We start from the raw sequence: 20,544 nt of genomic DNA, 5'->3' as shown, positions 1-20,544 counted from the left end.
GGTTAAAACACCCTTATCTTGTCCACAATGAAGTCAGGTCCTGCAGCCACCCATTCCATGGATGCCCATAAGAAGAAGCAGCTGTGCTATAAGGGTGTGCATTTATTGCTCTTCCAAAAAAGTCTACACAGGGAACCTCCTGACTGAGGCTCAGGTACATGGGACCAGAGACCTTCCTGCAGGCTGAGCAGATACCTACTTGCCTCGTCAAACTGTTACATCTGACCCTCACAGAGATGACGACGTCTTTGAGCCACAGGCCAGACCCTATGCTTACTATGACCTTGTGTGTGCAATTGCAAGGTTACTCAAAAAACTGTGAGCAACATATGATAACCAAGGAAGAACGTGCAGCAACGTGTGATAACAGCTGCCAGTGGACACTTGCTGGAGATAGATAGATACACACACCATGGTAGTTTTCACACTGTCCTCCAGAGCTCACAGCTTGTCCGTCTTCCTTGTCCTGCCCATGGTTTTATTAGTATTACAGACTGGTTTCTTGGTTTTCTTTTTAGCTGAGGCATCTCTACTGAAAAAAGATCAACAGCAACTGGATTTGAAATGCGAGGGTTTGACAGATGAAGCAAAGAATACAAGCTGGATCCTGAGGTCTGGTTGAACGACATTAGGAATCAGTGTCTTCGAATCAGACGCTTTACTGGGTCAGCCAACTTTGATTCCCTACTGCTGATGGCACTCCTAGCCATAGTTCCTGGGGGAGGGGATGACTGCAAATTGAGATGGTACCAAACTGTTCTTATGGATAGCTGGTATGGTATCTGAACTGGCAGTTACCAGGCATCCCTAATCAGTAGGGCCAGATGAACGCTGTGATATTGAATTCTGCAGCTCCCTAATGCTCAGTTTGATCTCCAGTACCTGTTTGGTTTGATTATCTTCACAAACAGTTTTTTGTTCAGAAACAACGTCTGAGACATGGCCATTCTTGTAAAAAAATCTCTTTTTTAGATAATCCAGGTCAAGAGTGCACATGTAAGAGTTTATTATTTGTTATTTTTTTCCTTCATTATGCTTTTGTTTAAAAAAGCCTCTCATCCACCCAGAGAGCAGCAAAAAATGCTACAAGATTTAAGTGAACCTTGAGACACTGTAGGAAACGAATAGCAAACATCGGAACCATAAAAGCCTGTAAACTAATTAGTGTTCATCAGACTACTCAGTAAAGATTTAAAAATAAAAAACATGCTTGCGCAATTCAGGATCAGATTGCAAAAGATTTCTGATTCTTAAAAAGAGCTATGTTTGCTCATCTGTCTATTTAAAAGAAGCAACCAGATCTGAATGTATGCATTTTTTTGAAAGAATTCATATTGTAATTGTAATTGGAGATACAGAAAATTAATCGATCTGGAAGGCTATTAAATAATTACTCCTTTCTGCTCCTTTGTTATGTGCAAATGCACCTCAAAAAGTATTCACTTTGAACCAAAATACTAAAAATCCCATTGCAAATGCTCTCCAAGTTTGTATGATGAAACTGTAAGGGTTTTTTTGGTTTGGTTTTTTTTTTAGAGTTCCTGAACAACCACAGCTCCCAGTGTTTCTTGAATCTGACTCCATGGAGCCAGATGCCAAGTGTCTGTGGAAGCCTGGCTGCGCAGGGGTCTGCCTCGGCAGGGCTTCAGCCCTGAGTCCTGGGCTCAGATTGCTCCTGGGCACACAGTGGAAGTGAGAGGACTGTGGTCCTACTCCAGCCTTGAGTGCAAGGTGAGCTGAATGATTAAAAAAAAAAAAGAAAGAAGTAATAAAAAAATCCCGTGGGTTTTGTTGTTGTAGGCAAACCCTGACTAGAAGATTCCTAGGACTGTTCATTATCACTAGTGATGTATGACATTGACTGAATCTTGCAGGGCTTGGGTACTGAAAGAGTACAACAATTCTGCTGCCCCAGCATTGTAATACTGTTTAAAGTTTGTCAGATAGGATAGCAACACTTTAGCCATGCAGCATGAAATCTCCCTCAACTGGTCTTGTTTTCTGTCTCTCCCCTTACTCACTCACTGCTTCCAGAGGGACTTCATCCCAGGCTTGAAGCTTCAAGTGCACATAAGCATCCTTCTTCCATACCATCTTGCGGATTCAGGGTACCTAACCCTAGCATAACGTCCTCCAAGTATCAGGACTCACTGAATGCAGCTCTCATCACGTGAGGACTTTGCACCATCCCTGTGTCTCCACTCCTAGAGTCCTAGAGGTGAGTAAGAAACTGTCCCAGCTGAAAGGAGAGCAGGAGAAGGCACATTTGCTATTATTCGCTGTTGTCATATAAAAAAGTCATCCACCACTAGTTAAGGCTGATAGCATCTAAGAGGTATAAGGCCATCTACAATCTATATTTGCAATTTGTTCACCAGCTTTCAGTAAGGGGGTTGCTGTTATTAGGATTTTATTTCCCAAGTGGGAAATATAGTAAAGAAAGAAAATTTAGTCTTCATGTGCCAAATTGGTAACATGTAGGAGATGAAGCCCTTGGGCCAATAGCTGCAGTTTTATCAGATTTATCCAATGAAACATTAATGGGCTAAGCCTTCCTCCAGCCATCTTTCTTCCTTCCTCATGGTGGCAGGTAGGTATTACCAGTCACGTTTTTCTGATGGGAAAATATGCTTGTCTGTTCCTGCAAAGTGAGATAATGGCAGCAGTGGAAAAAATAGCTTAATCCTTCACTCTAGCCCCCATCCAGCACCGCCTTCCCCTAGCATCAGTGCACAGGATGAAATCAATTGAAGGTGCACCAGCGTATTGTATACAAAGCTGTTAGAAGGTGATGTCTTAGAGTGATAGAAACAGAACAGAGCTGCACAACGTTTGCAGCTCTCCAAGAAGAACTAAGATGTGTGTCTTGTCTTGTCTAGGTACACTGATATACATCAGTTGTCTGGCTAAGATCTGTTTCTCCACTTCTCACCTACATCTCTTGAAATCAGGTGGAGTCCCACACGTCATTGAGGAAGGCCTATGAAAACCTTCCAGAGCAAGTATGTCTTCATCCAGAGCATGCTAAAGTGACTGATCAGATTAATGTTGACATAGGTAGCTTTATGTCAGGCCATGAGAACAGAACTGGAGGTAATAGCCCCATCTGTGCACAGTGGCTTTCACCTCTATATTTCATTCCACTCCTGTAAGCAAGCTGAAACCATTATAGGTTTAGTCTCGAGAGAGAGAGAAAATTACTCAAATTTCTCATCTATTACTGTCTCTCTGAAATCTTGCCTCTTCCATAAGATCTGCAATGCCATCATCTGACATGGGAGAGTGGCTGAAGCTCTCCCTGAGCACCACCAATACAGGGAAAAGGAATTTCTGGGCCACGCTGATCTGAAGGAAAAAGAGGAACAACAACTGGGTGATATTACGGCACACTTACACAGCTTCACTGCATGTCTACTTGTGACCAAGAAAACTGGAGGCTTTTGGAATGATGTGGACTTGCATCTTAACATACTTTACTCTTGATAAAGGTGCCAAAGCACCATCTCCCTTTTTTGACTTTTCTCTGTCAGCTGCTTTATGCAAATTCTGACCCTGTTCTGTCTCTCTCCTTCATAACCTCAAGCTGTTTTAGTATGTAATTCCTGTGACTTTCTCACTCAGAGCTTTGTCACTACTAACCTGCATCTTTTTTCCCTTCTGCATTGGCCAGATGATAGAACATATACATGATAGTCTAATGAATTTCGGCTATTAAGACTTCCACAGGAACAGTGCTTCCTTGTACCCTGGGATAACTGCACTACTAGCTAACAGGGTTTTAGACACACCAGGCTGACCTTCAGATGTTCCTGATTGACCCAAAGGTGTAAAATCATCAGTCTACTCTAGCCGACATTGTAAAGAGCATGGTGAACCAACCTGTTTTACAGAACGTGTTGGGTTACGGAGATCCTGTCTGCACTTGGAGGGGACAAAGGTTTTCCAGTTCCTCTTGAAGGGAAGTAACCATGTTTTTGATTTGGTGTTCTTAATAATAGTAGATAGTGGCATACTTGAGAAGAACATGATCCTGATGCCTGAAGTACTGCTACTGATCCTGACTGATACTGTTTATACTAGTGAGAACAATGTTTTCATCAATGGTTAAAGGATCCTGGACAAAGAATGATGGAACCAGAAGTGGGATGTATTATTTCATAACTCACATTTTATTCAATTGAGGACCTACTTGAGGGGACAAGTCATGGTGTGTTTGGCATGACACACGGAAGAACTCTAAGTGCAGACACAACCTACAGGTTCTGCTACTGCTCAAAAGCAGCTCAGATCCCACTCTGAACCTCCACACCTCTGCTCTAGAAAGCTGACATGAATCTCATGGTCAACACAAACCAGACTATTGAATTTCTCTCTTGCTACCTGTTTGATATGAGCAACTGTGGAATGGCCTTGGACTTTTGACTGCAGCAGGGAGAACACTCTGAGTTTTGCTCTCTTTTCAACAGGTGCAGGCTTCAAGTCCTTGAAAAACAAATGGTCATTTGCTTTCCTGGTCACCTCTCGCTCAGTTTTGTTCTTGCTGTCATTAGAAACGGCACAAAAACTAGTGAAGGAGAAGGGCTGAAAATAGGGTTCCCTTTCTAACCAAAAAGTTTTTGATGAGCTAACAATGTAAGTAAGTGCAAATCTCAGCTGTGCTGGTCCCGTGACATCACAAACCTTAGGCATAGCAAGTAGCATTCTTGAATGCATCAAAATCTTGTCTTTTAGCATTTAATGCGAGACATTACAAACTAATGAAGAGGAGAAATGTATGCAGTGTTGCTGTAAACCAAATATACAGATGTAAAATAATTAAGAATAAACTGTTCCATAAAAATGCATGTCAATAAAACCCAGTCTGATAAAGTGATTTATGAATAATTTTCTAGAATTACTAAAAAGAATGATTTCTCGTTTGAGGCTCTGGAAGTCTTGAGTCACATTTTTTTTTCTTTTAAAAAAATGTCTTAAAACACATGGCTTTACAGCTGCTGCTTGGAAAATATACACCTCCAAAGTCTGACTTTCATTTAAATACAAATGTACAAAATGTAAACTGAGACAATAGAGAAATTTACAAAACTTTTCTTTAAAAATAATAAAGACAAAATTCAGTTCTAGTATGATGCTATTTAAATACGTGCAAGTAGTCATGTTCATTGAATTCTATTGCAATGTTCTAAATAGACAAATTTGATTCACACAGTCTTGAGTGCCACCTCCAGAAACAGACCTGAGTGGAAAATTCTTCTTAAAATGCGAGGCTCCACTGGAAGGAATGGATAGAAAATCTCCATTTTGGGGAGATCCTTTTTTTTTCACTCAATGGTGGAGGCTCTCTCATCCATAGAAGCTCCATAGATTATAGTGGAAGGATGCAACATGTTGTTTCATAAAACTGAGTTGGAACTAGCTGCTTCCAGTGGAGTTTGAACTTAAGTGATTTGAATTTAGGTGGTGATTTAAACTGGCCTTTGAATTTGGAGAACTCTTTGAATTGTTCTGATGCTGTAGAAAGAGGAAGACAATTAACAATTAGATTCCCAAAACATGCCATGCTTTCTTTTAGGCCAACATTGTCCATTTTATGTGACAACATACTGACTGAACTGCAAGATTTTTGTTTGAAGGTCTGTGGATGTAAAATATTCTTCACTTTCTTACCTGTATTCTCTCTAGGTCAGGAGGACCATGGCAGTTCTTGAGGAATGCAGCAAAGACTCACTCGAGCTCCAGGAGTCAAATCAATTCACTGCAAAATGTTGGTATCTGCTAAATCTGACTAATACAGAGGATGCCTGCCAATGCTCAGGCATGGTTTTAACCCTACAGAAATATATCGGTCTAAGAATTTTATTGGTGCCTCATGAAAGCCATAATCACATATTATCTGGTCTGCTCTCTTCTCTAGTGTCTTGCTTTCCTGCCATGACTACCTCACTCAACATGTGCATTTCCTTTTTTTCTAACACACACATCAAGGGTTTTCACAAGGAACTTATCAAAACCATATAACCATTTCAAAGGGCATTTCAGCATACCACTGAAAAATAGTTTGAGTAAGAAGTTTTCAACCACTGGAAACAAAGCTGATGAAAAACACTGGAAGTTCTGGTGGTAAAAAAATTGCAAGAGGTAGATGGGAAACCTGGGACAGGCAGTATTAGTCAGGAAATTACCAGGTAAATGTGACAGCAAGTCCTCTCTAAGACACACTTCTTTCTCCTACAAAAATATTACCAGAACACAGCTGTGACACCGGGCATCTATGGGAGGTTCCTTGTCTTCGTCATAAAAGATCTCACCTGTCGTTTAAATATTCTCTGTAGCAATCCTTTCTTGGGTGGCTCTGGGGGGTAGCTTTTGTTTAGGTCTGGTGAAATAGTACCATTTGGTCCAAATACATTCAGTTCTTTGAAACACTCTGTTTCTATCATCTAGTGGAACACAATAAGAAAGAAAAAAAGAAATTATACATCTGCATTAAATATATTCCAGTAGTGCTAGGCTGTTCAAAGTCAGGATCAGGACCAGCAGCTTGAGCAATGTGTCAGGAGAGATACCAGTTGAATTCCTGCTGGTGGCTATAGAAGGTAAATAGGATGTATGAAAAAGGGGGGCTGAGTCTGCTCTGCATGTTTGCACATCAGTCTTATTAGAGGTTGCCCCATAAAGCTTTCTGTTCTTTTCTTTAGCACTGTGGAGAATATTGTGTAAAGACGGGCTCACAAAAATCCCAGTTATTAGCACTCCTCTGCCCAAGTGAATCTGCTGTTTCATACAGAGTTGGATTATGAAATCCACTGTTGGCTGTGTTTTGATATCAAACAGAAACAAAGACCCAGATCTGGAAACCCTGGAGCAGTTCAAGGTCCAGAGTCAACTGCTGCAGCTGGGACCCGCTGCAGGTACAAGACAATGGGTGAGATCAGGATCACCCACAAAGGAGCCTTCCATTGGGACTTCCAGCCATCCCACACAAGTTCCTCAGAGCTGGTGTCAAAACACCTCTGCAGAAATCCAGGAGAAGGAAGTACAGTAGGATCCTTGCCAATTTACACCAATATGCAGAGCCAACCAATATGGTCACCTGAACCTGACATCTGTGGTACATTATAGGTCTTGCAAGAGGCCATTTGTAACTTCTGAAAGCATTGGAGCCTGGCAAGTTATCCAGTAGCTATATATTACTGGAAATATACAACTCTTCTTAAACCACCTGTGTTAGGGGTTTTAGTAGAGTAATTTTGCTATGACACATCCTTACCTCATTTTGCCATGGAATAGACACTGATCCTGTGGAAAACTTGGAATAGAAATCATCATCTGTTTGGTCCAGGTTAACTCCTTTCACTGTGGAGAACTGCTCGATGTCTAACACATCCTTGCAGTACACTGCTCTGGGCTATCTCAGCAGAAAAAAAAAAAAAAAGAAAAAACAGCAAGAGAAAAAAAATACTTCTGAGTCTGACCATGTGCTTTCATTCACAGGTTCAGTCAAGTGAGAATGCCTAACAACAAGTGACTATCTGCATCCTGCTTCTCTAGACTTGCTCTGTCCGCATGTTTATCATCAAAGGCCGACTTCGCTTTAAGCATGTTAAGCTTCCCACTTTGAAGTCCTTAAAGCATCAGCACAGCCAAAGTGGGTTTTAGTCATTCATGTAGCATATGGCAAAGAGGTGAGGGGAAAAGGACAGAAAGAGCAAGAAAACAAAAATCAAATCCTTCAGTAGTCTTTTCTTTTAGAAAGGGAACAACAGAAAACCAGAATGTTTATGAGCGACACGCTGGAGACAGCCTTGAAAAGGGACTTCAAGTAGAAGTGTCCTTCTGCTCAGAGAGCTGTGCAGTTTGCAGCTTACAATTTTAAAGGAATGTATACTAATTGCTAGAGAAAACAGAAGAGGTTTGGCATTTTTCCATTGTTTTTATTAATAGCTCAGCTGCTGGAAGCTGTCCAGAATCACCTCTATTAACTCTTTTAACTTGGCTGCCTTTCTTCAAACAAATAGTCAAATGGCTTTGCCTTTTTAAACTGCTTAATTTTCTGGGATGACAAAGACAGGACTCTTTGCAGTGACGCTGCTTTTAGCTCATATTCCAGCAGTCAGCCACAGAAAGGAGAAATAGTCATTACTGGCTACCTGTCATAGTTAGCGTGGTCATCCACATGCCTAGAGTTAGTGTGGTCATCTGACGTGCCCATCAGCAGCACAGTTACCCTTTGATGAGTAGGAATAATTGAGGGGTGGCTTGCGGGACTAGCCTGACCTGCTGAACTCAAGCATGGGTTGAATCCTACTGTCTACGCATGGTACCATGACTGCACAGCCCAGGGGTCCAACCATGCAGTGTTTTATCTAGATCTGAGCAGCATGATCAAACAAATCAAGCTGATTGCTGATGGAAGTCTTAGTTGCTGGAAGCTGCATCCCTCTGCATTCCTGATGGCTGCAGTCCACAACATTTTTGTGGAGACAAAGTAGTCCAGAAGAGGATGGAGAGACATGGGTTGGATTACAAACTCTGCCATTGGCTATATAGCTTTGAGTGATTCAGCTGAATTCCATAAAGACTTGGAAATCTATGGATGAAGTGCGCTATAAATTAAATTAGGGGTAGCTCTTGAGTTCCCAATAAATACCCATAAAAATTTATGTGCCTCTGCTTTAGCAAATATGTCTATAAGAGTGCCTTCTAGGCCTTACATGCCACAGTTAAGCTTTTAATACACTCTGGTGGATCCCAGATTTGAGCCCAGAATTTTCTAATTTTCTACATCAGAAAGAAATAGTAGCTTGTCTCCTATTTCTTCCCACTAAAGCAGGTTGTAACACCATGGGCTAATTGGCAGGAATAACTAGGCCACATAGTAAAATGTAAAGCAAAACCAGAGCAGCTAAAGTAAATTTTTGTAGCGTTCAAACCACTTTGGTTTGGTTGAGTTTGCAGCAATGTGTATGAGAGCTGCCAAAATGTTACTTTCCTTAATACGTTAAAATGGCAGTGTTTACTTAGAACCATATGGGAACTTTAAGGATAGAGGATCTAGCCAGAAAGCGAGCCCTGCAGGAGGAAAATAATCAGATAACTCTGTGCACTGGGGTAGAGACCGATACCACAAAAGGGTGGAAAAAGTTTTTTTGTTGCCAATGCAACAAAGACTTTCAGTGTGGTGTGTAAACCTGAGTAAGGACTCAGTGCTGGGTTCCACACCCCAGGAACACTAACAAGTTCAAAATGCTCTCTCAGCTCCAAGTCACCTCCTCTGCTTGAGGTGCCACTTGATACCTGAACCTGGTTCAGACACTCTGGAATAAATGCCCGTTTTCATGATGAGCCAGTCCGTTCCTCAGTTCCGTAGAGCTTTGGACTTGTAATTCTGGTTTCACCTCAGCATATATATCTAGATATCTGTATGCATACATGTGGCTTTCATTGGTTCCGAGCACCACCTGGTCCTGAGCGTACTTATTCTCACGCTACTACCGTGGATAAGGGAATACAAAGGTTCCCAGTTTAAAGATTGGGAACTGAGGCATGAACAGACCGCGTGGTGCCTCCAGTGTCACACAGGAAGACTGTGGTAAAGTGAGTGGGAATGAATCGAGCCCCAGGTTACCACTCTGCGTGGAGGCCCACCCACCCTGCATGCACACGGCTACAGAGCAGCTCTCCTCTTCCTCCCAGCCTCCTCTCTCGAGCCCTATCGCTTATCACATCTTCCTAGGGCAGCTACCCATGCAGAGAGTGATGACAGCTCTAAGAGAAGGACATTATTTTAGAAACAAATCTCTTGAAAGAGGCCACTGGGGGTTCTTCTTATTGTACTTACATCAGGGACAAAGGGAGGATCCAGCATTCCTGCTTCTAACCGCTTGAAATTCATGCTCTTGAAAAAGGCGTGCCTCTTCACTTCTGTTGCACCTTCCCCTTGACATCCTAGCCGCTGCTTCACGTCTTTGGTGAGGAGCTGAAACATGCCAAGAGGAATGGTAAGGACGTCAGAAAAGCAAGAGCTCCGCAAAGATATTTTTATCTCCAGTTGGTTTTGAATGTGCCCAGAGGGAAGTACAGAGGGGAATTGTAATTGCTGTTACTTAATGACCAAAGTTAAATGGATTAGGACTGCACTGTTCTACATGCTGGTGAAACCCTTTGAAAATTACTGGCTGTAAAGTGTTTACAGTCAAAACAGAGACTGTTGCTTCTGCTTACTTTCAGTGAACACTTTCTAGAAGAAGCCTGACATACCCTAATAACACATACAGATGCATATTCATAAGTCCCATGTGCTTTTTCTCAGTTCTTTTTTTTTCTTGTTACTCTTGTAAGAATAATTTTCACGTGTTGCTTAGGCCGAATGACTTCACTATCAAATTGTACTTCCCTCCACCCATTGCAGTATATTCCAGTACATCACATGACACATGGAACCAACCCTTTGTGCTGATGGGCTTATCTCTGCTGAACTCAAGGGGAGTTTTGTCCACGGAGCCAGTATCAGCAACCATCCTCAGTTCAGCCTTGTTTGTTTTCAGAGAAGGACAATGCACCACCTCCACCTGCTACAGCAAGTCCTGCCTGTTTCCTGGGAACCTGTAATGGACACTAACTGAACTCAGCATCCTTGGTCTGTTAGACAAGCAGGCCCATGAACACAAACACAGGGGTTGTAGGTCCTGGAAGACCTTGTATGGATGGACTCATTGATCTGCAAGAGACCAGTTCAATGGAAGAACAATTCTGGCACAGACTAGTTGGTGGATGAGGAGACAGAACATGTAGCCAAATCTTCACCAAAACGCCTCTTCTTCTAAATCATACGTGTAGAATCAAGTAGGCTAAATCAATGTCTTAAGAGATCACATCTCAACAGTTGAAGAGAGGCAGAGCTCAGCATGCAAATGACTGACGCAAAAAGACCATCACTTGGGAGAGGGACCTTTCTAAATGTACCACTGACTTCAGGCAACCTGCTGAAAACTGAAGGTTCACAAATTTCTGTCCTTTTTTTTTCCTTCCATTCATCTTTGAGGAAGCCTGCATGATGCTCTCTTAGACGGAGGAGGGAAAATATAACTCCAAACTCACCATAATCTGCCCAGATATTTCAACTGCCTATTAAAGAGATGGGTAACATGTGCCTTACAACAGAAAACAAAAACATGCATTGAAATGCATTCTTCACTATGAGGGTGGTTCATCACTATGAGGGTGGTGAGGCTGAACAAATTGCCCAGAGAACTGGTGGATGCCCCAATCCTGGAAGTTCGAGGCCAGGTTAGATAGAGCTTTAAGCAACCCGATCTAGTGGAAGAGTGGTCCCTGCCCATGGGAGGGGGGTTGGAACCAGATGATCTTTAAAGGTACCTTCCAAACCAAACCATTCTATGATTCTAAGAAAATGGTCGAGGTTAGCTTTGCTGGACTCTCCACTCTGGGGGAAAAGACTACATACTTACACTGTAACATCATGGAAGGAATAAGAACACCAGCCCTTTTCTACAGGAAGGGTATGCCTCCTGGAGCCGAGCATGCAGCCAGGCAGACACCCCACCGCTCAGCACTTTTCGTACCCTGATTTCTAAACGGCTGCTTGAAGGAAAGGGCTGAGCCAGCCCGCACTGACACCAAGGCTACCCCCACCGCCGGCTGGGGAAGGGAAGGGAGAGGGGCCGGAGGGCGATGCCCGGCCCCGGCCCCGCTGGAGGGGAGCGCGGCTGCCGGGCGCGCCGGCGGCCGCCGGGGGGCAGCAGAGGAAAGGGCAGCGCGGCCGGGCAGCGCGGCGCGGCCGGGGCGGCGGCGGGGCAGCGCGGGGCGGCGGCCGGGCCCGGCCGGGGGCGGCGAGGCGTTCCGGCCCCCCGGGGAAGGACCCCGAGGAGGAAGTGGCCTTGGAGCTATGTCGGGGACTCTGCCCTGGGGCAGGAGGGGACTGGTGCCTGGGTGCCCGGGGGAGGGAAAGGTTCGCGGCTCACCTCCTCCGTCTCCAGCTTTGCCGCTCCAAAGCGAGAGCTGAAAAAGCAGCAACCTCCCCTTGCCCCCTCCCCAGGTGGGCTGTGCAGACCAATCGCAGTGAAATGATGAGCAAACTCCCTGGGACTGCCTGCCTGCGGGGGCCTCAGTGCCCATGCAGGACAGTGGGGTGGTTTGGGTTCTCTGAGCATCTGAGTCCGTGAAGGGACTGAGCCCTTGGGAGCCCCCCTGGATAAGTCCCCGGGGATCTTACCAGCTGTGTCTGGCAGCCAGGGCAGGCAGCAAACTGAGCTGTACCTTGCAGCGCCTGGCTGGGGCTCACTTAGGAGAGCAGGAGGCAAATGGCTTTGGGGAGGGTCGGAGAGGAAGAGAAGCCTTGCAGGTGATCAGGCAGACAATGAGGTGCAGCCCTGCAGGAGGCTGGGAACGGGGAGCCAGGCAGCTTCCCCACTAAGGCAAGGTTGTCTCGAGATGCTGCTTGTAGGCTTTCCAGGTTTTCCAGCCCCAGTACCCGCTGGTTGTGTTGCTGTCTCAGCCACATCATCTCAATGAGGAACCTTGAAAGAACTCTTTGTTGTTAATGGTAATCTTTCCTCTGCTGTCTGGCTAGAGCTGGGTTTTCTTGTCTTTATCATGGCTTTACAGGGTCACAGCTCTTTAGGCTTCCCTGAATGCTCTGCTACCCCCTGGGCATCAGTGGTTTTCTTATCTGACTTCCACAGCCTTCTCAGTTCTGCATTTTTTTGCTAGGGCCTTCATTTCCAGCCTGAGACAGCAAATGGCTTCGGCAATCAGTGTGCCCATGTGTGCAGAGACCATCCTCCAGCCCGTCCTGAGCAAGCTACAATGGCAGAGGCCGAGCAGCCAGAAGAGGTGGTGAAGGGGCTTGTGGGACATAAAAGAAGAGTCTTCTGCTCAGCTCTTTCTGCCTCAGCAGCAGCAGCAGCAGCAGCAGCAGCAATAGCCAGAGCAGACTGTATGGATTGAGGGATGGGGAAAAAGCTAATGGTTCTGGCCACAACAGCAACTTCCAGCTTCCAGATAGCAATGTCCCTTTCTTCCTCACTGTTTCCTCTGCCTCTGCTGCTGTCTATGTGGTGACATCTGGTCTGACTGGTCACCATGACTGGCTGGTTCATAGAGACGGAGAAAGACTTGAAGAAACATCTCTATGCCTTGCCATCCTCTGAGCACTTAGATTCATGTGACCCAGCTCATAGAAAAAGATCTTTTTCAGGGCACTTCTCTGGAGCTTGCTTTCCCTTGGGACAAGGAAGAAGGGATGTTTTGCTTTCAAATCTTTTCATGAGACTTTCAGCTCTCAGGGTCTTGAGGTAAGGTTTTTTGTTGTGTTTTCTTTTTTTTTTGGGGGGGAGGGGTGTTGTTCATTTGTTTGTATTAAACCCCAGCAGGCATATGGATTTAGCCTACATGAAGAACATTGCTTTGGAATTTCTAGTCAAGATCTGGTTTGCTCTATTGTGGCTGGGCAGAGAAGACAAAAGTTCTTTGATCTCCTGTTCTCATGTTGAGAGGACTTTCCTGACAGGTGGAAAGAAGAATCTGAAGGCAGAAGGACCACTTTTACTACCCATGGCTCTGATATACTTTTGGAAATGATCGCTTGAAGCTCTCAGGAACAGTGCTGCTGAGAAGCAAGTTGTAGTAGGAAGGGGTAGATTTGGACTTGCCTGCAGATGATAAAGGAGGCCTCTGTAGTTTTTGCTCTACAAGTCAGATGTGAAGGGAAGAAAGGGGGTGACTTTCCTGTCTGCGCAGCCAGTAATTCTCCTGCCTCTGGACTAAGTGGGAAGACCAAGCTAATCTGGGAATTTACCCTTGCCAGGCTGTAAATGTTAGAAGTTGTTTGGAGTGTGCGGTCAGATAGGGTACTTGAGGATAGAAAAAGGCTGTCTGGGGATTCCTGAGGTCCTCTGTGATAAACAAGGGAGTATTCAGTAACCTCAGATGCACGAAGGAATCCTCTGGAGCATGAATGCAGTTGGTCATGGGTGTCTGGCCACTACAGGCTGAATGACACAAAAGGGAACAGGCCACTGGGAATAGGCTGCGACTGAAAGACCACAGAAAGGAGAGGATTCTCCTGCAAAGCCCTGCTGCAGGGGAGCAGCTGCCTGTCTCTTGAGGAGAGTCCCAAAGGAGAAAAAATATGAAATTAATGGAATTTAGTAAGCTGTAGCTGCAGCCAGCTCTAGAGATGGCAACAGATGAAACCACACACTTCTCCTGGCTTCTGTTGTGAGATAGCATGGACTAGAATATTTTCCAGAAGGGAAAGTAAGTCCTTCCTTTCTCCAAGGAATAATGAGTCTTCTACCATTTCCTGCAGCCCCGGCAGCTTTCTGCAATAGTAAACCTGTGTAATAACCTGAAATATGCATCCCATTTGGGAATCTGACCAGGGAAAGGAAACAGAGATAACAGCTGAATATTTTGAGTCATCTCTACACTTTTGTTTAATTCAGTTTCAAAAGATGCATTTAATATGAATAGAGAGCAGAACAAAAGCAACTACATCAGGCTGATGACAAGACCTCCTGGTACAGCAGTGCAATGACCCAATCAAACATAATTTAAGTGTAATTCTACAGCCAAAGCCTATGGAGAATTCACAGAGCTTCAGATCTGAAGATGGCTTAGGCCATCCAACCATGCATGAAAAGTTGATACCAAGCAGCAGAGCTTTATGTTTGGTAACAAAGACTCCAGATGACACTTGGATGTGTGTAAATGGTGGCAGGATTTAGTCTACAGAGTTATGGGCAAAGCGTGACTAGAATAGGACTTTCAAAGAAGAGACTTGAGTAGCAGCGGTGAAGTTACATTACGATATTTTTCTTGATATAAAGAACTCTCTGATACTTTCATGTCACTCATTTGATCCCCACTGGGGATACAATCTCTGCAATGTCTTGAGACTTTTTCCATGACTTTGTTTTGTTTCCTTTACAAAAAGAAACAACTGTTGTGAGGATTGCTAAAAAAAGCCAACAGTCCCCAAAGCACTACTTTATCTTCATGTGATCAGTCAGTTCACATCCAGATCATACCATGTAATAAATAACTCCAAGTCTTAAGATGTTAGTCCTAAAATTATAGGAGTAAGGGAAACTTTTTGTAGGGTAAGAGTGCAAAAAATTGCTGCTCATGAAAGGAGAAAAGGGAGATGGTAAAACCACTTCCATTGACCCAGCTGATCAAGTAGTTTAAGGGATCACCTAGATAAATTTCAACCCTGAAACAGAAGTAAACATACTATTTTTAACAATTTTTAAAGAACAGAAAATTAATACTATGGTCACCTCTCAATTACTAAATGAGACAAGACAGTGGTGTGGGAACTGAAGATGCCAGCATGACATAAATGGCTGTCTGCTTATGGAATCACAGCCCAATCTGGCCAACTGAAGAGTCAAAACTCTCTCAGGCATGGGTGACAATTAAGCTTCTTGCAAAGGCTTACTACAGAAGATTCATTATTATTAGCTATTATTATTATTAGCAATAGCAATAGCAATGATAATTATTTGAAGAGCACCTTGATGTGTGTGAGGTGCCTCTCAAGATAGATGAAAGAGTAGTTATTCTCAGGCAGCACTGATAAACTTTTAGGTGTCATAATCTGTGAACGAGTTGGTTTCCAGGGGTGAAAACAGAGAGAAGGGATGAAAGCAGGCAGAAGCAGCAGCAGGATAATGACAGAGTTTCTGATGGTGAGTGAGGAAGAGAAAAAATTGCTTTTAGGGAAAAAAGAATCCATCATCTTCTAGTTGGTTGGGGAGGCACTTTGGGAAGGGAATGGAGATCAGAATCACAGAACAGCTGAGGCTGGAAGGCGCCTCTGGAGATTGTCTAGTCCAATCCCTCTGCTCAAAGCAGTCACCTAGAGCAGGTTGTTCAAGGCCGTGTCCAGTTGGGTTTTGGATATCTCCAAGTGTGGAGACTCCACAACCTCTCTGGGCAACCTGTTCCAGTATTTGACTAGCCTCACCGTGGAAAAGTGTTTCCTGATATTCAGAGGGACCCTCCTGTGTTTCAGTTTGTGACCATTGCCTCCTGTCCTGTCACTGGGCACCAAACGAAGAGTTTGGCTCCATCTTCTTTGCACCCTCCCATCAGAGATCCCTTTTGTGGAGTCAAACGGGAGCTGCAGGAATAAGAAGTGGCAGGGAAGATAGTCTGCAGGAAACACAGACAAACAGGACACTGACAGAGTGACAGAACAGCACAGCAATATGGGGCCATCCAATACTGTTGACTTGAATGCACTTCAAGTCACATCTTTGGACGCAAGACTGCACTTGTCAGGGAAAACACGCACGTTCATCAAGGAAGTACAAGTCATAACAACAACAAACAGGGAGCATTTCCTAGAAAGATTGGATTTTTTCACAGAAAAAACACACCATGAAGCAGTTATGATATATGGGAACTATGGGTTGGGGAGCTTCCCAGAAAGCCAGCTGCCCCTGTTCCTAATTATTTATTATTCATCTCTGTTTCAGTCCAAAATGAGGGCTGATTTATGGGAAGTGACTTACAAAATGAAACATGGAAATATGGGATGGATGATGATTAACGGGAGCTATGATACGTGCCTGCAAAAATGCAAAGAGCATAAACATCCAAGAGGGGAAGGTTGACATGGGGTGACACTAAAGGGTTTTCATATGAGTAAATTAATAAAGACAATATATTTCCCGATGGAGATGCTATTAGCTCATGGAGTAAGCTTTGAAGAGAAGGTTAGGAGACATGGTGGAAAACACGTTCCTGACTCCTGCCCTGAAGACTCCACTACAGGAAAGCCTTTTGTGTTGGATCTTTGTGAAGGCTCAAGTTGGATTATGTACTGCAACTTTATGCTTCATTTTGCAGGTATGATGGGTACTTAATTATCACTTTTGTGTTTCCTTGTTAAGATGCTGATACAAAGCAACAAAGTTCTGGTTTTCAATATAAAGAGCAAAAAGTATTTGAGAAAATATATTTGAATCATGGGTTTTTAAAAATATCACTTGATAAAATAGATGACTTTTGGATGGAAAACCACAAATGCCATCATGCTCAGTACCAGAAGTAAGGCTCTTCCAGCCTTAAGGCACAGTAATTTCAATGCATTAATGCTCAAAAATAACAGGGTTATCTTTGGATCCATTAAGTGTTTCCACGAACCACCTAAATAAACATGCCACGTGATTGGACAGTGAAGCAGTACTGATCAAGTTGTCAGGAATGATTTACACATAGTTCATAGTTCCCTGAGGCAAGGGAATGAACTAGATGACTTCCTGAGGTCCCTGACTCCTTGAAACCATAGACTCTATGGCTTGAATATGAAGATGACCACTACAGTATAATGACTTTCACTGTCTACTCCCTTGGAAGTGGTAGGTCATCTCCAGCACTATCCCATCAGTGTGACATTTAATTGGTTTCAGCTTTAAGTTCTCATGGGCTTGGTTATTTTCAAAGTATACTTTCATTCTATTATGCCTCATGCCTGCAACTAACTACTGAACAAGCAACAAAAATATAATTTTTGCCTCATGACATTTTCATTTCATGCTAAAAACAGGACATGCACAAACTCTCTGCCACTCCAGCAGATGCTGCTCCTCACCTGGTGGGAGTTGAGATGGTACTAGAGAAGAGATAGCAGGCTGTTTGAGCACATGAAATGATCTGTAAAAGCCTGTGGCTGTCCTAGATCCTCCCACACCAACTTCACTGGGGGCTCTGAATCGCAGATTAAGGGCAGTGAATGGCCTAGAGTATCTATCAAGAGTGATGTCAGTTAATTACTACCCCTGGGATTCAGCAACGAGTTGGTGCACTGTGAGTTAATGACTTCCAGGCATGATACTTGGCAATACTACCATTATTATTTTGCAAGGAGACTTCAGTGTCTCTTCATGAAGCCAGCCAACCAGATTGTTGTTGATCTGCTGTTTGCTTGCCTGTTGCACAAGATATTGGTGAAACTCTCACTACCTATTTGTTGACCTTTCTTTCCCTTCATTCTCTCTCTACCAGTATACACAGATATGTCATTGTCTCCGAAGGAGACTTCACTCTTCAGCAAACAACATCAAGAAAAAGGCCACATCCCTTTCCAAATTACAATTCAGACTTCTAAAGATGGATGTCGAGAAGATATTGATGAATTCAGACACAGCTTTGAGATTTCTCAGAGGGTTTGAGGATTTCCATTGTCAGACATGGCTATTGTGCTACGAAAATGACTCCCAGCTGAAAGAGTGAGAAAACATTTTACAGGACAGCTCAACAGTATTAAAAAAAGCTGGATACCCCGCCACCCTGGGGGAAAAGATGCTAACAAAGTTAGTGCGATGGGGTGGGACAACATTTGAGAGTCACAATAATTTCATTGCATAATCTTTGTCCTGCTTACCCCCAGCTCTCACCAAAGACAATGGAAGCATGGGGTTTTCAGTTCCTTGCAGGAGACAATCAGAGTCTTGCATCATCAAGTCTTTTTTATTTTTTCTACAAGATTATAAAAGACAGAAATGCATTCTTGACTGCAAACTAACATTCAAAGTCTCATGAGAATAGATACCGCTCCCTTGGCCATAAAACTTTGGAGAGGACTCAAGATGACCGTGATGAATCTCATGGAGAAGCAAGCCCAAATAAACACAACTTGAATGAATAGAGAATGCAGTCATCCCATCAACAGATGAGCTTGGTTAGTCCTTGTCTCTGCAGCCCCTCTATGGTACTGTGTTACTGCTCAAACCGTGTCAGATACAGCTTGCTAACGAAGCTGCCACACTGGGCCTTCAAGCCCCTTACCATTTTACAGATGGACTTGGCCTCCTCAGAAAACTTATGGGAGTACACCTCTTCTGTCTCCAGCACTCTTCTGTCCACTTCTTCCCTCTTCACCTTCTCTTTCCTTCCACGAAATGGTGATTGCCCAGCAATCATTTCATAAATGAGACAGCCTAGCCCCCAGTAGTCAGGGCTGAGTGTGTATCTCTGGTTGTTCAACACTTCTGGAGCTGTGGAGGAGAAAGATGTGTCTTGTGGAAATGCTTGATATTTACATAAGCAAAAAAATTAAATTTCTAGAAGTTCAATTTTGGTGACTGAATTCACATGCACAGAGAATGGTGGGTAAAATATAAAAATACCTCCTGATTTCTGTTGATGGCATTACAGAAAATGCAGCATGCTACATGCCATGTTTTTTTTCTCTGCATGCTCCATGCCATGTGCATGTTGTCTTCTGATTTCTCTACCAAGTCAGACCAATTAAAAAAACAAAAAGAAGTTGAAGCTAAGTATTAAGCAGAGGTCAAATGTTAAGAGTCCTTCCAGATTTCTCCATTTAGGGAAGAAACATACATCCTGTAAACAGCAGTGACATTTCTTCAAAAGCAAATTCTGTCTTTTTGCTCAATTTATAACTTATTTTTTCCCCGCTTTAAAAACCAAATCCATTTATTTTGTGTTGCAACCATCCAGTGTGCTTTGGGCATATAGTCACTGTCTTGCAGGCTTCCCCACTTCCATACATGGGTACAAACACACACACGCATGCTCACAAGCACAGTCTTAGTGTGCGCACAAACTCACACTGAGATAACAAAATTTAGAAATGACAACTGATTTGCTTGCTTTCATTAAAGTCTCCGTATGATGTAACAGTGGCTCATATCAGCTAGTTTCTATTTAGCCAAATAAGCACAAGCAATTTTTATTCCAAGAAATATGCCCACCCGGAGAATGTATGAAAATAATTACACTGAATTTAGAAAACAGATCTAGTTAAATCAGGGAGTGTGTTTCTTACCAATGCACAAAACTCTACTCTTCCTTTGTGCAGCCTCCCCTGCTCCTAGGGGAGGACTCAAGATGACTGTGGTCAAGATGGCCATAGGTGCGGACTTAACCATTTTATCATCAACATGCAAATACATTTTAACTATTATACAAAGTAGCAATTAGAAAGAAACCTTTCTTTTATGCACATAACCCTCCTAAAATAAATCTATGCTAAACGCACTAATATCCCAGTTGTTGTCTCTTCTTTTAATTTTCTTTGCCGATTTAGGATTATAGACCAGTCTCATTAAGAGCAGCTGTGGTCCATCCTTTCGCCCACTTCTGATTTCCACTAGCATGACTCCATGGTGGGTTGCTGCAGGGAACTGGACCCAGCTGAATGTGAATCTTTTTTTATTCTTTTTCTTAAGCCTACATGGCAGAAAGATCTCAAAAACTCAAGTAATCTCAGCAAATTATCGAAAAGATAAGATACTGAAGACTTACCCATATACCCTACGGTTCCTACTCTTCCACGGATTGATTCACCCTCAGGGATTTTAACAGCTAGACCCAAATCAGATATTCTAATATGGCCTAGAAGGGAAAAAGAAACAAAACAACACAAAACAGATAAAATAATATGACCCAAATTAGTTCAAAAACACAACTGCACACAAAAACACATCGCTGCAATACTCTTGCAATTTACTGTTCAGACTTTTTAAGAAAAGACTGTTCTGAATC

General features: G+C 43.3%; 1 protein-coding gene across 2 annotated transcripts in view; it reads right to left on the bottom strand.

The window, feature by feature from the left end:
- Positions 1–1,724: 1,724 nt before the first annotated feature.
- GRK5 (G protein-coupled receptor kinase 5) overlaps positions 1,725–20,544 on the bottom strand; it is a 169,911-nt gene continuing 151,091 nt past the window's right edge. For both annotated transcript variants that reach the window (XM_087765033.1, XM_087765032.1), the window contains exons 11-16: positions 20,305–20,394; positions 18,823–19,031; positions 9,842–9,979; positions 7,271–7,408; positions 6,309–6,440; positions 1,725–5,511 (exon numbers count right to left, since the gene is read on the bottom strand). In XM_087765033.1, coding sequence (XP_087621159.1) covers positions 5,413–5,511; positions 6,309–6,440; positions 7,271–7,408; positions 9,842–9,979; positions 18,823–19,031; positions 20,305–20,394 — 806 coding nt within the window. In that variant the 3' untranslated portion in view covers positions 1,725–5,412. The remainder of the gene's footprint in view (positions 5,512–6,308; positions 6,441–7,270; positions 7,409–9,841; positions 9,980–18,822; positions 19,032–20,304; positions 20,395–20,544) is intronic.

The sequence above is a fragment of the Nipponia nippon genome, unplaced genomic scaffold (assembly GCF_047370975.1).
Source record: "Nipponia nippon isolate SJK-2023a ecotype South Korea unplaced genomic scaffold, ASM4737097v1 scaffold_3, whole genome shotgun sequence".
Taxonomy (NCBI): domain Eukaryota; kingdom Metazoa; phylum Chordata; class Aves; order Pelecaniformes; family Threskiornithidae; genus Nipponia; species Nipponia nippon.
The sequence above is the reverse complement of the archived record's forward strand: the minus strand, read 5'-3'. Positions and strand labels throughout refer to the sequence as shown.